The sequence below is a fragment of the Vulpes vulpes genome, chromosome 12 (genome assembly GCF_048418805.1).
Source record: "Vulpes vulpes isolate BD-2025 chromosome 12, VulVul3, whole genome shotgun sequence".
NCBI classification, from domain to species: domain Eukaryota; kingdom Metazoa; phylum Chordata; class Mammalia; order Carnivora; family Canidae; genus Vulpes; species Vulpes vulpes.
In genome coordinates, this window is record NC_132791.1 from 125722611 (window position 1) to 125736947 (window position 14337).

Here is a 14337-nt window from a genome sequence, read left to right on the forward strand (position 1 = left end):
CTCTAAAAAATAGTACCCTGTTCTTCTTTCGATTGTAATATTTTCCCATTATCTCTATGAGGAAATTAAAGACAGTTTTATTTTGTTAACATTCCCTTCCCCTTTATTAAATTTGTTTCTCTGGTTGCTTTGGTCTCTGTTTTGGTCTCTAGGTTTTATGTACAGATCTCCTAATATTTCTTGCAATCTTTCATTGAGATCAAAAGACCCACTTGCCAGAAAATCGGGCTAGTTCACTTTAGTTGAGAGAACTCTCCAGTTGGTATCTTTTGTTGTTGTTGTTTTTAAAAAGTTCTTATCTATTTATTTGAGAGAGAGAGAGAACAAAAAGTGGGAAGGGGCAGAGAGAGGAAGAGAGAGAGAGAAGCAGATTCCCTGCTGAGTAGGAAGCCTAACACGGGACTCAATCCCAGGACCTGGAGATCATGACCTGAGCTGAAGGCAGTCACTTAACCGACTGAATCCCCCAGGTGCCACTCATGGTAGTATCTTAAGCCTCTCCCCTTGGGCTAGTCAGATCCTTCAGAAATAATTTCACCAATGTTTGAAGGTTGCGGCCTGACTGCCAGCATTCTGAGAGCTGAGCAGGGGCAGAGGGAAATGACTAGACCATATTAGCATCCAACATACATGCATTCACTTAATGCCCTTACTTCTAATAAGGGAGCCCAACCTCAGTCATGCCTGGTTCTTCCAATTGGAGACTCTAATTCTTTTCCAAGAATTGATTCCCAGTTTTTGCCAATGTTGGGGGACAGGACATCACCTGATGTGTGGGATGGTGGTGGGGATGTGAGAATCCAATCTTTCTTAACTAGACTGATAATCATCCTTATACTTCCAGAAGTATCTGATGCCAATCATTTCCTGAGTCATTGGGGCTGCATATATTGGGTTGGTTTTTAGCTTTTTTCCATCAATTGCTCAGAAGTTAGTTTATTTTTTTAAGATTTTATTTGTTTATTCATGAGACAGAGAGAGAGAGAGAGAGAGAGAGAGGCAGAGACACAGGCAGAGGGAGAAGCAGGCTCCATGCAGGAAGCCTGATGTGGGATTCGATCCTGGGACTCCAGGATCATGCCCTGGGCTGAAGGCAGGTGCTCAACCGCTGAGCCACCCAGGCATCCCAGAGGTCAGTTTTCTTGAATCTGCCAATTCATTTAACATTCCTCCATCTGCTTTCCTGCTTCCAAAATTTTGTTGATGTTGTCTCCTTACCTACTCTCCTTGTTTGAGGGTCTATGGTTCCAAAACAAAACTATCTTCACTTTCATGAGATTTCAGGAAAAGGGACAAAAATAGGTACAGGTTTTCAATCTGCTGTTATTACTGGAAGCCACTTCTTTTTCCAATGTACTTAGTCCTTTTGTTATTTCTCCTACTACTCATACATCTTACATGTCCCAGCATCAAGAGCCATCTTCTCTGTGACATGTCCTCTGAAACGAGCCCCCATCCTCCCTTTCTTCTGCCACTGGAACTTATTTTAGTACTTACAGTCCTTACTGCAATTATTTGATTATTATCTTTCTTGCCACAAGTCTGTGAGAAAGACATCTAATTATCTCCCAGGGTCTGTTCTGTCTTCCTTTAGTGACAGAACCACCAGTTTTAGCTGGCACTAGCACTCATGTGGAGACTGTGCTCCCCAGCTCTCTTATAGTCAGCTGTGGTCATGTCACCAAATCTAGATGAATGGGACACAAGAGGTTTTGTGTGCAGTCTGCGACCCATCTACTTGGAGAAGCCGTTTGCAGTAGGGGTTCTCCTTCTTCCTGCTCGCTGGGAAATGGCAAAGACTGAAGAATCCTGAGGCAGAGCCACCCTGACAGCCCAGAACCATTCACTCAGACTGTTGCAGAAGGAGAAATGAAGTCCTGCATTATTTAAGGTGCCCTAATTGGTTAGTCTCTTAGTTACAGGAGCATAGTCTATACTCAGTACAGAGACAGCATGGACCTTGAAAGTGAGATTATATCTTACTTATTTCTTTTTAAAATGTTTATTTATTCATTTTAGAGAGAGAGAGGTAGAGAGATCTCAAGCAGACTCTGCACTGAGCACGGAGCCTAATGTGGGGTTCAATCCCAGGACCCTGAGATCATGATCTGAGCTGAAACCAAAAGTTGGATGCCTAACCCACTGAGCCACTCAGGTGTCCCTATATGTTACTTATTTTTGTATCTATTATTACATCTAGTGCTTGACATACAGTTAAGCTACATCAGTGCCAGGATTTCCATAAGTAAATCATCCTAGTTGATTTCAACTTCTTCAGAAAAAAAAATGGGACAGCATTAAGGACTGGAAAGCTACTCTGCAGCACGTATGAAATTTTAGGACACCAGAGCCAATGTTTGCTGGTAGCTTTGGCCAATACTCGACAGCTCTCCTTGTCTAACAAGGTGAGATGCTTCCTACAAGTCTGTCTGTCCACAGCAGCGGCAGGGCTGACTCCTGCCACAAAATGTAGCAGTGCAATCCCTGAGTACTGCATGGAGGGGAAGGAAGGGTCAGTGTGGGCACAAATGTTTGCTATCAGTGATCACCATTGCTACTGTTGTGTCAAGCTATTTCCCCTTTGTTTTCTGAACATAGCAGTAAAATAATGGTTTGGGTGGAGAGGTTAATCAATGCGGGTATAGAGAAGACAGGAGCAGGGGGAGACTGTGTGCAAACAGAATACTTTTCAGGACAGAAATTGCACAATATGCCAATAAAACTCTTCTCAATCATGACAGGAGGCATGGTGCAGAAGATAACTGAATACAGATGGAATTAAGAGAAACGGGTCCTTGAGCAAAACTGCTGAGGAGCTATCCCTCTGGGGCAAGCTAAAGCCTTTCTGGACATTGACTGTATTATTGAAAGCTGAGGGGATGCCTGGGTGGTTCAGTGGTTGAGTGCCTGCCTTTGGCCCAGGGCGTGATCCTGGAGTCCCAGGATCAAGTCCCACATCGGGCTACCTGCATGGAGCCTGCTTCTCCCTCTGCCTGCGTCTCTGCCTCTCTCTGTGTGTCTCTCATGAATAAATAAATAAAATCTTAAAAAAAGAAAAGAAAAGAAAAGAAAACTGAGACTGTTGTTATCAGATCACCTGTCTGTTCTTTCCTGGTCCTGTGGCTGCAGTTATTTATATATTAAAGTGGCCAGCATGTGGATATCAGTGTGGCTGACCCCTGCAGCTTTTTTTTTTTTAAACATTTTATTTGTTTATTTATTTGAGAGAGAAAGAGAGAGTAAGCTGTGCACACAAGCAGGGGAAGTAGCAGAGGGAGAGGGAGAAGCAGACCCCTTGCTGAGCAGGAAGCCAGATGACATGTCTCGATCCCAGGACCCTGAGATAGTGACCTGAGCCGAAGGCAGACACTTCACCGACTGAGCCACCCAGACAACCCTCGGCAGCTTCTTTTATGCGCCTGTTTCCCCACTTTCTCATTACTTTTCTTTGCTGCCAATGGTCCTCTGCTATACAACTAACCATATCTTCTCTTTCACTTTTAATTCTCTTTTCAGAGTCTATCCATCTATTCTACCAAATTGGTCTTAAATTTCACCTCATATTTGCTTTGTTAACATTGGTTTTCCTTTTTTTTTTTTTAAAGATTTTATTCATTTATTCATGAGAGACGCAGTGAGAGAGAGAGAGGCAGAGACTCAGTCAGAGGGAGAAGCAGGCCCCATGCAGGGAGCCTGATGTGGGACTTGATCCCAGGTCCGCAGGATCAGGCCCTGGGCGAAAGGCAGCACTAAACCACTGAGCCACCAGGGCTGCCCAACATTTGCTTTCCTAAAGCCTTTCTATGGTAGCCCTTTTATAGCTAAAAAATCCAAAATTAAGAAGTTCCATCCACTCACTCCTTTAACCTTTTTTCCAGTTTTTCTACTGATTCTACCTGGGAGATTTTGTGCTTAGAACAAGTGCTAAAGATACTGTAAAAGTGTGACAAGTGGCTAGAAGCCAGGCAAGAAGATCAACCTCTTAATTTTTTTTTTCTTTTTCTTTTTTTTTTTTTCAACCTCTTAATTTTGAATGAGGCCACAAAACTTGAGGGACTCTCAAAAGCTACTGGATCCTTTCCTAAAACAGCAAGAGTTTTAAAAGAGAAACCTGATGAAAATCATACCCAGAAGCACCAGAAAAAGACATGGAGAATCACATGAACGAAGAAACCTTGAGAGATTCTCAAATATTTTCCTAAAATTTAAGGTATTGCCAATACTTTTTTTTTTTAAGCATTGTTTCCTAAAATGCTCTACCTACCAACCTATCAGTTCCTAAAATGCTCTATGTAAAAGGACTCTGGGTTAGGGAAACACTGTACCTACCTTGGGTATTCACAATGTCTATTATTATAACTATATATTAAAAGCTCTGAGAAATCCTGCAACAGCCCAGCATTTCCCAAACTATTTGACCAAGGAAACTTCTCAAATTACACCTATTAACATCACTCTGAAAAACACTACACTGAAGAAAAACAAGAGGCAATGCCTAGAATTTAAGAAATTATAATCTTTCTTCAATATGCCAGGAAGTTCTTAACATCTATCTAACTCCTGTTTGGAGTATTCTTTCTTAGTCTCTTCTCCGAGAGGGTTCCATTTGGGCCATTCTTTTGCATTTTGAGGCAGGAATCTGTCACTAAAGCTGTCCCTAAGTTTTACCTATGTTGGGCTATAGCACACTAAGTCCTACAAAAATAAAATACATTTAGAAAGACTAAGGGCGCCTATCGGGCACAGGTGATTGTGTGTTCGAGTCTTACTTACAGCTCAGGTCATGATCTCAGGGTCGTGAAATGAGCCCTGCATTGGGCTCTGTACTCTGCACAGAGTCTGCTTGGCTTTCCTTCTCCTTCTCCCTCTGCCCCTGTCTCTGTTCTCTCTCTCTCTCTCAAATAAATAATCTTAGAAACAACAACAACTAAAAAATCAAAGAAAAACCACACTAACATTCTTAGTCCAGGAAGATAATTTAAGAAGAAACTATGACCAATCATCCAAAAATTAGAAAAAAAAATTGGCCCGGCTGACTGAGTTGGAAGAGCACACAACTCTTGATCTCAGGGGCCATAAGTTTGAACCCCACATTGGGGGCAGAGATTACTAAAACAAAAACAAATAAATTTAAAAAAATAAGCCTAGTGAAAGAGCACATTTTGCCAAGAAAAGTCATTGCTGACCTTTTGGGCGTGGCTTGACAAAGACTTTCACACATGATTTCTGATGCACTCACCATGTTAGCGAGGTAGAAACAAGCCTAAGAGAAATGTCTGTTCCCTCACTTCAGTATTTTTTGGCACCGAGACTTTTTTTTTTTTTTTTTTTTTAAGATTTTACTTATTTATTCATGAGAGACACACAGAGCCATAGACAGAGGGAGAAGCAGGCTCCCTGCAGGGAGCCTGATGAGCTGGCACTGAGATATTTTTGATAGCTTCTTTATATCTTTGCTATTGAACCCAGTGGATGGTCTTACTGTCAGTAATAAAGTAATTTAACTTTAGCAAGTTGTTCCTAAGTTAAAAATGAATTGCTACCATAGGAAGGAAAACAGAAAACCTTCACTATGTTTCAAGAACACTTCTGAGAACGCTGTTGAGATTTTAAGCCAAACTAAAATATGCCAGGTAGCAATCAACACAGAACCACTTACCTGTACTCTGAAACTCTTTCACAGCTTAAACTAGAAATACATTTGTAAATTTAAAACATACTTTGATCTTTGTTTCATGCTTTTCTGAAACTCTTGAAGGTCAAATCAGTACTTTATTACATAAAGTGATTCCTTTCAGAAAACAATGTTTTACCACCATTGTAAGATGTTTCATGATAAGCCAGAGAGAGTGTGTGGGGTGGTAATTTTTAAAGTGAACTTCCCTGAATTATAATATTATCAGAATTGATTAAAACATACTGACATTTAGAGATTTATTAAAATGATAAAGTATAGGCTTTGCAGGTACTTCGTTTTGGAAATAATTAAAATACCTTATTAAAGCAATTTCAGCTATTCCCTGGTGTGTGCATACCTCAGTATCAGTTGGGTGGCTCACCTTTTCCACTGCTTGACAGAGCAGACTAGAAGAAAGAAGATTCCTCTAAGTCAGGATTAGGTTAACTAAAGTTACTATTTTTTAAGATTTTATATATTTGAAAGACAGAGATAATGACTGAGACAGCACAAGTGGGGGTAGTACTAGAGGCAGAGGGAGAAGCAGACTCCTCGCTGAGCAGGGAGCCCCATGTGGGGTTCAATCCCAGGATCCCAAAATCATGACATAAGTCAAAGGTAGATGCTTAACCAATTGAGCCACCCAGGCATCCCCAAGAAAGTTTAAAATCTTTAAACTTTTAAGTAACATGGCTATGAAAGGTTAATGTTCAGAAATCTGTATATGCTAGCCAAACTGCCTAATGATGGCTAGAAACTTCCTCTCTTTCTCACAGACTGAGCAAAGTGCTTTTCTTCAAGTGAAAACTACTGTGGTAATCTCTGTACTTTTTTTCCTACACCTTGTTTTGAAAGCTAAAATATGGGGCCTGTGCCAGAAGAGATGGTCATCCCTGTAGCATCAAGAGAGGATTTTCCACCCCTCACCAGCTATATCATCTATGATTCTGCCCTCAAAGAAGCATCAAGATGAGGCGGCATTCCCTCGGTAACTGGTCATCCTCCTTTAGAATATAAATACTCCTGGCAAGACCCTTATTAAGTTGTCTTCAAACATTAATAATCATGTGTCTGTCTCTGAAGCTAAGATAGACTATTAAGGGACGTGAGGGAGAACGGATGAATAGGTCAAGGTCTTGCTACCCAGAATGTGGAAGGGAAGAAAAGTGGGGAAGCCCAAAGGGTCCCCAAGAATGCACCTTGCTTACTTTGTAATTTTGCCTACTGTTCACCCAAGACCTTGAGACCTCTGGGGAACAATATTTAGTTTAGCTCAGGAGGTTCAGTCACCTTCATATACCAATAGGGCATTGAGGTTGTGGTTAAATTCATTGAGTTTTTGAAGAAAAAAGACATTAAGAAAGATAATTACAGGGGATCCTTGGGTGGCACAGCGGTTTAGCACCTGCCTTTGGCCCAGGGCGCGATCCTGGAGACCCGGGATCGAATCCCACGTCGGGCTCCCGGTGCATGGAGCCTGCTTCTCCCTCTGCCTATGTCTCTGCCTCTCTCTCTCTCTCTCTCTCTGTGACTATCATAAATAAATAAAAATTTTAAAAAAAGAAAGATAATTACAGATTTTTCAAATTACTAGCTAGTTTCTGGATTGTGTTGACTATATAGTCACTCAAAATGGGCTGAATTCCCTGAGGGGACAGGGCAGTAGTAGTCTTGACAGAATATGGGCGCCTGGGTGGCTCAGTTGGTTGCCTTGGTCTCAGGTCATGATCCCAGGGTCCTGGAATGGAGTCCTGCATTGGGCTTCCTGTTCAGCGGGGAGCCTGCTTCTCCCTTTGACCCCTCCCCCTTCTTGCCCTCTCTCTCATTCACTCTCTCTCAAATGAATAAACAAATCTTTAAAAAAATAATCTTTACAGAATAAGAATATGTCTGGCTACATGTGTCATCGCTTCACATCCTGCTACAGCTGGTAGAAATGATGCTTGCTCCTTCTCATATACCATATTACCATGAAACACCACAAAAGAAATACTTTGGGGGATGATTGCTCACTTCCTTCTGTGAATTTCTCTTTTCCAAAAAGTAGATCCTTGTAGATATATTTCCATTGTATGACACATGATCCATACCTAGTATATTTATATCTGTGTAATATGTATCTTAAACTTTATGAGAAAGCTGATTAGCTGTAGTCAATAAGGAGCAAATGAAATTGTCAAGTAGCCCATGAGACTATTTTCTTCCCAGAATCTGAGTAGAGGCTCAGACATGAGAGAACTGGGAGTTGGCAGAGTCAGAGAACCAGAGGGAAAACCCACAAACGCTTGCTGTTGGGGTTCCCAGACTTCCTGACACCTGCATGTCCCATGAGCTTCTGTCATTCATGAGATCTGGGTCATTTATGATTTATCCCCTATTACCCAAACATATTTGGCTAGATTTCTGTTACTTACAACACAAGTAATTTTAACCAAGACATTATTTTATCTGATTACTCAACACAAATAGAGTGTTGATTTTATGGTTTCTAAAAACTTTGAACGACAGGAGACGACGGCAATGACTATGGCACTTAATTGCCAACAATTTCCGCTCTGAAACATATGTAGTTATGAACCTTTCAATCCAGGATCTAAAAATCTTTTTCTATTGAAGACTATGAACTGCAGTAAAGAGGGTAGGAATCAAAAAACAAACCATTTTCGTGTAGGGATTTTAAAAGTTCTGTTAAGGGGTCCGTGGGTGGTTCCGTCGGTTAAGCATCTGGCTCTTGGTTTTGGCTCAGGTCATGATCTCGTGGGTCATGGGTCGAGCCCTGTATTGGGCTCCTCTCTCAGTGGGGAGTCTGCCTGAGGGCTCTCTCTCTTCCTCTGCCCCTCTTCCCACTTGTGGGCATGCTCTCTCTCTCTCAAATAAACCAATCTTTAAAACCAATCAATAAATTAAAAAGTTCTCTCTCTTTTAAATATTTTATTTATTTATTCATGAGAGACACAGAGAGAGAGAGAGAAGCAGAGACATAGGCAGAGGGAGAAGTAGGTTCCCCACAAGTAGCCTGATGTGGGACTCCATCTTACATTCCAGGATCAGGACCTGAGCCGAAAGCAGACACTCAACCACTGATTCATCCAGTAGTCCCCAAAAAAAGTTCTCTTAAGGAGAAATATAAAACTTTCATGTTGTTTGCCCTTAAAACAAACAAACAAACAAACCAAAAAACAGAGAACATAAATTAAGCTACTTTTCAACATTAAGTTCATATGAATGTTTTGAAGGGGCAGGGGAAGACAGGGACAGAAGGCAGCCAGGGGATAGATGAAGCGAAATGAGAGAGTAAGAGATGCACTAAGAAGGGAGGAGAGAAAAGGATGGAGGGTGGGAGGAAAGGGAAGAGGGAAGACAGAGGAGTGGGGTAATAGAAAAATAAAAATCAGCAGCTGAAAGAGAGGAGGAGAAAGATACTCAGCAGAAGAGGAGTCAAAGGAGATAACACGGCAGACTGAAGGCTAGGGAGAACCCCTGAATATTCACTGTGTTAGTTCGAGGCCACCCTCAGATTTTGGGGGGGCCAGTGAAGGGCAGGGCTGTCCCTTAGATAGCACATATGAGTCATAGCCCTTTGCCAAGTTAATTAGCTGGCTGAGGAACCTCAGAAGGTCTTCCATTGCTCTACACCTCAACAGGTCAGGGATTCTGCTCAAAGGATGGGACTCCAGCAACTCATCACCAGAGCTTCTCTCAGGTTAGACTCCTCTGAACATGAGTTATCATAGATTTTTACATTTTAAAAATAACCTGTCAAATAAACTTGAGACATGATGGTTTAATCCAAGTTAAACAGGCTTCCTTGCTGCAAGAGTTCTGAGAGCTTTTGATATCAATTTCTAAGAGAGTGTTACATGGAATACAGGGATTCCCAAATTTACCTGGTCACAGAATTCATTTTTAAAAAGAATCCCAAGGGCTAACTGTTCTGCAGGACACAGTTTGAGAAGCACTGCACCAGGAGGATACTATTCTCTTTATGTCTGAGCTTTATAATCATTGGCTATATCTATAACATATCAGAGATCAGACAACAAGAAATAAAAGGCAAAATCTGGTTTGAAGCCTTGAAGTTTTCTATCCTTACAGCCAACATTGCCACTTCTTTATCTCATTTTATCTTCATGTTGCTATAAGTGCTTTCTACGGGAAGTTCAAAATTTATATTCTTATATTTGATGCTCTCCATACTTCTAGCACCTTCTAATATTTATCCTTATTGATGCTGTGTCATATGATATTCTTGCTTCCTTTCCTGCTAAACTTTGTCCACTGTGATGATTAAAATTTAAAAGTGGTGATTGCTAGTTTCCCTGCAAAGCCCACAATGCCAGATCCACCTTCCCTTCTTCGTGGGCACATGGTAAGCCCAGTCAAACTGGGGTCTTGTAACTAATTTCTTCTCAGTGTACTTAGAGCTGAAGTGATCTGTACCATAGTGGTCTCACTTGCTTATAAAGAATATTGCTTGGAGTGACTGGCTGTCTGGTGGTGGAATGTGCAACTCTTGATCTTGGGGTTGTAAGTACAAGACCCATATTAGGTATGGAGCCTACTTTAAAAAAAAGAGGGAACGTTGCTTGATTTAGAGCTTTTCTTTTTCCTTCCGATGTGCAGGAACACAGTGTTCACGAAGATGATGATATCTTAGGGTTGGCAGAAAATTAAAAAGAAAAGTATCTGAATGATGGCTCAGAGCACAGTCCCTCCACCAACACAGACCAATTACCTTGAGACTCTTAAACACAGAGAAATAAATTTTATCTTTAATGAAGGCGCTGTAATTTTGACTCTCTTTAATACAGTAATTTGACATTTATCCTCATTAACACACATAATAAAAACATTAAAATTTATGTGCTCATGTATACATTATTTTTGTAAACCTTTATCATTTTGATTTGGTTCCTCTTACTTTTTGCAAGTAATTCTTGTCTTCTAGCTGTGTTAATCTGAACATTGAAAATTAAAGCTTTATTTGTCATATCTCAAGTGGAGGGGGAAGAAAACTAAGGCTAAGTATGGTCATAATTACCCGCTCATTATTTTTTTTAATGCTTTCAAGCTATAGCCTAGTTGTCTAAAGCAGATTCCTTTTTGCTAATTTATATCTAATCAACAATAGCCTTCAAATATAAAATTTCCCATGAATTCCTAATGATATGATATGACTAATATCTTTATGAACTAGAGTATCTTTCTAAGAAATAAAATGTGTAAGGAAATCTACTACTCAAAGAAGTATCAATTTTTTTTGCTAAAGATACAGAATGGCTTAACAAGGATTGTTTCAAATGTAATTTTATGGTGAAACATTCTGCTAAACAGAAAACCAAGTATTTGGACGTAGCTACTGAAATATGTATGTATTTATGAATATATCTTTGGTAAAGAGCCAGACAAAATAAAACATGACTCATTGTCAGTAAACATTCCCTAAATGTCCTTGTATTATTATGGGAGAGGTATTGTTTGGTTTTAATAATGTATATAAAACAAATTACTATTTACATGTGCTCAAATGCATTAAAAAACAATGATCTATTTAGCAGGAAGGAGTTTAAAGTCTAACAAATGAATTATCCTTTACCTTCTTGTCAATAAGTTGAGGGTCTACTTTTTAGGAAATAATACAGTAAGATTTTGCTACTTATGTTTCTTGTAGTTGCAACCCACTAGTTTTTAGAAGTTTAAGGCATAAAGAATATGTTTTTATTACATTCATTTTAAAAGGTAGAATAAGACCTATTGTAAATGCTTTTTTTTTTAATGCTTTTTTTTTTAAAGATTTTATTTATTTATTCAAGAGAGACACACACACAGAGAGAGAGAGAGAGAGAGAGAGAGGCAGAGACACAGGCAGAGGGAGAAGCAGGCTCCAAGCAGCCCGATGTGGACTGGATCCTGGGACTCCAGGATCACGGCCTGAGCCGAAGGCAGACACTTAACTGCTGAGCCACCCAGGCATCCCTGGGCCACAAAGTATCTTGTTTCATTTGATTGAGATGACAAGCGAAGGAATTTACAATCAATCTTGCAATGGTAAAACTAGAAGGAATCTTAAGAGACCCTTATGACCCCATTTTACAGATGAGAATCACAAATGTGAAATTCCATTTTAACTAAAAGAGGATTCTTGAAAAGGAAAAACAAAATTCTTCAAGGAATTCTAGGTATTGTACAATTCAAAGCTTTAAGAGTAGCCTTTAACATCTCTCAGAAGGGCTGGCCTTACCATCTTTCCTCTTCATATATAGGAGTAAATGAAGGTATAAGCAAGCTAAGCAGTTCACTTATCATCTGTCTGAATCCGTGTGCAGCTGGGAATGAAAGCCAGAACTTTAAAAGTTGGAACATCCTCACAGGAGTAGGCTGATCTCATTGGAAGGGACGCTGGCTAGGGCCGGTGAGGAGAAGCCATGTTTGGGAAGGCCCCTCATGGACTACTGCATTTCACAAACAGTACTTGCTGAAGATTGCGAAATGCTTGCTTAAGTGAGTTTCAGGTGACAATGCAGTCTTAAGAACAAACAAAACAAACAACCCAAAACATCATGGTATATCAGATTTCCTACCTTCCTCTAAAAAAAAAAAAAAAAAAGTGTTCCCAAATCCTAGGAATTTGAAATAATGCTTTATTATGCGGTTCAGTTTCAAACACCCAGGAAATGCATACAAATTGCATTTAGTTTTTATTTATGTAACATGAGTTCTTTGCAAAATCCTTCCTTCGGGGTCTGAATGAACACATTTAGAAGGAGACTCTTCATTTGGATCCCTCCCTCTCTATTCAAATCGCATTTTCTGATGCATGCTCACCCTGGAACGTTAAGCACCCATTACAGATAGCATAAAGAAAAAGTTCGTGACAAAATCTCAGTGTCTCTCTCTTCTCCACCAAACCACCAATGATGACAAACTTCTAAAGACAACTCAGCCCTTACTACACAAACAAGGAACCCCCCCCCGCCCTCGTGCTGTGCCTGTGCCCCCATGATCCATCCAGCTGCTCCCTAAGACACATTCCCACGGGTCACATGGCCCAGCGTTTCTGATGACCACATTCGGTGGGGCGAGGTGTTCCAACCATTACCGCTTCCTCCTCCCTCTCCGAACGCGGCCCAATGAGCTCATGCAGCAGGCTGGGCTGGAGCTCCGGCTCGCTGGAACCCCACTTTGCAGTTCTCCCGGGCCGCATGGAGCAGAGGCGCGGGAGGGGAGCCCAGAGGGGCGGGGTGTGCGCGGCGAGGGGCGCCGAGTTTGGGGAGCAGGCAGCAGGGGGAGGGGTGCTGAAGAGTTGGGGACCACAGCACCGGCAGACGGAGCCAGGGGCATGCAGAGCCGGGCAAGAGGGAGACGTCCTGGAGTGGGGGGTGTCCCAGAGTGGGGGGGTCCCGCAGTCGGGGGGGGCCGTGCAGGGGGGGGTGTCTCGCAGTGAGGGAGGGCCCTGTCGTGGGGGGGTCCCGCAGTGGGGGTGTCCTGAGTGGGGGGGGGGCCCTGTTGAGGCGGGAAAGGCAAGGCGCAGGAAATGGGCGCCAAAGAAAGAAGTGAGAAATTGCGGAGGAGGAAGTCGTCCCTGGAAGAGGAGGGGCGAAGGGGAAGCGAGGGTGGCGGAGTGTTTGCACTTTGGAGAGGGCAGGGCCGGAGCCGCCTCCCAGCCGGGCGGGGCGGTCCCCCGGGGTCCCGGCGGCCCTACCTGAAGCGCTCCTGCCCCGCGGTGTCCCACAGCTGCAGCTTGATCCTCTTGCCCGGCTCGATCTCCAGCAGGCGCGAGAAGAAGTCCACGCCGACCGTGGGGTCGCAGGCGGGGGAGCGCAGCCCGGGGAAACGGCCCTGGGTGAAGCGGTGCAGGAGGCACGACTTGCCCACCGTGGAGTCCCCGATCACGATGAGGCGGAACTGGTAGATCCAGATGGTCTCCATGGCTCCCGCCCCCCGCGGGCTCGGGGCAGCCGCAGCCGCCCTCCCGCCGCCCCGCAAGTTTGGCGGCGGGAACTGTCCCTTCAGCACCGCCCGGCCGCCCGCCTGCCGGCTTCCAGCATCTTCCGGCGACTGCGGCCGCCGCCTGGTCCCCGCCCTCTCTGGAGGGAGGGGCGGGCCCCGGCGGGGTGGGGGCGGGGCCTGGGGCCAAGGGGCGGGGCGGGGGCCGCGGCGCGGGGCGGAGGGACAGGGGGAGGGAGGGGACCCGGGGGGGGATGCGCGCGACTCCCGGCCCCGCCCCCGGGAACTCTCTCTCCCCCGACGCTCCCTGGGCGCCGCCGGGAAGGTGGGTGTGGCGAGGGGACGTGACGGCAGCGGCAGCCAATGACAATGAAGGAAGGGGTCCCCTCCGCGAGGCTCAGCCAATGAAAAGTGAGAGTCGGTTTCCTGCGGGCGTGGGGCGGGCTGGCCAGAGTGGCGGGGCGCGTGCAAGTCGCGGAGGCCGTGCGGCGGCCCCGTCGGCTGCGTTTCCTTCCGCGGGCCAGAGCGGTCCCAGGCGCACGGCCGCGGTCCCGGGCCGCTGCGGGTGCCCGCTGACGGCGTGCTGCTGTCTCGCTTCGCTCGGCGCCACCTCCGCCGCGCTCAAGGTGAAGGAGCGAAGAACAGAATCGAAATAAATTTGCAGAGCAAGTTCTGGATGCTTCTAGCAAGCGCTCGTCATGACCATGGCTCCT

At 43.8% G+C, this 14337-nt stretch overlaps 1 protein-coding gene across 1 annotated transcript in view; it reads right to left on the bottom strand.

Annotated features, from left to right (window-relative positions):
- RAB39A (RAB39A, member RAS oncogene family) overlaps positions 1 to 13753 on the bottom strand; it is a 31066-nt gene extending 17313 nt beyond the window's left edge. The window contains exon 1 of the mRNA XM_026006784.2: positions 13380 to 13753. Within this exon, the coding sequence (XP_025862569.1) occupies positions 13380 to 13606 (227 nt within the window). The 5' untranslated portion in view covers positions 13607 to 13753. The remainder of the gene's footprint in view (positions 1 to 13379) is intronic.
- Between the last annotated feature and the right edge of the window lie 584 nt (positions 13754 to 14337).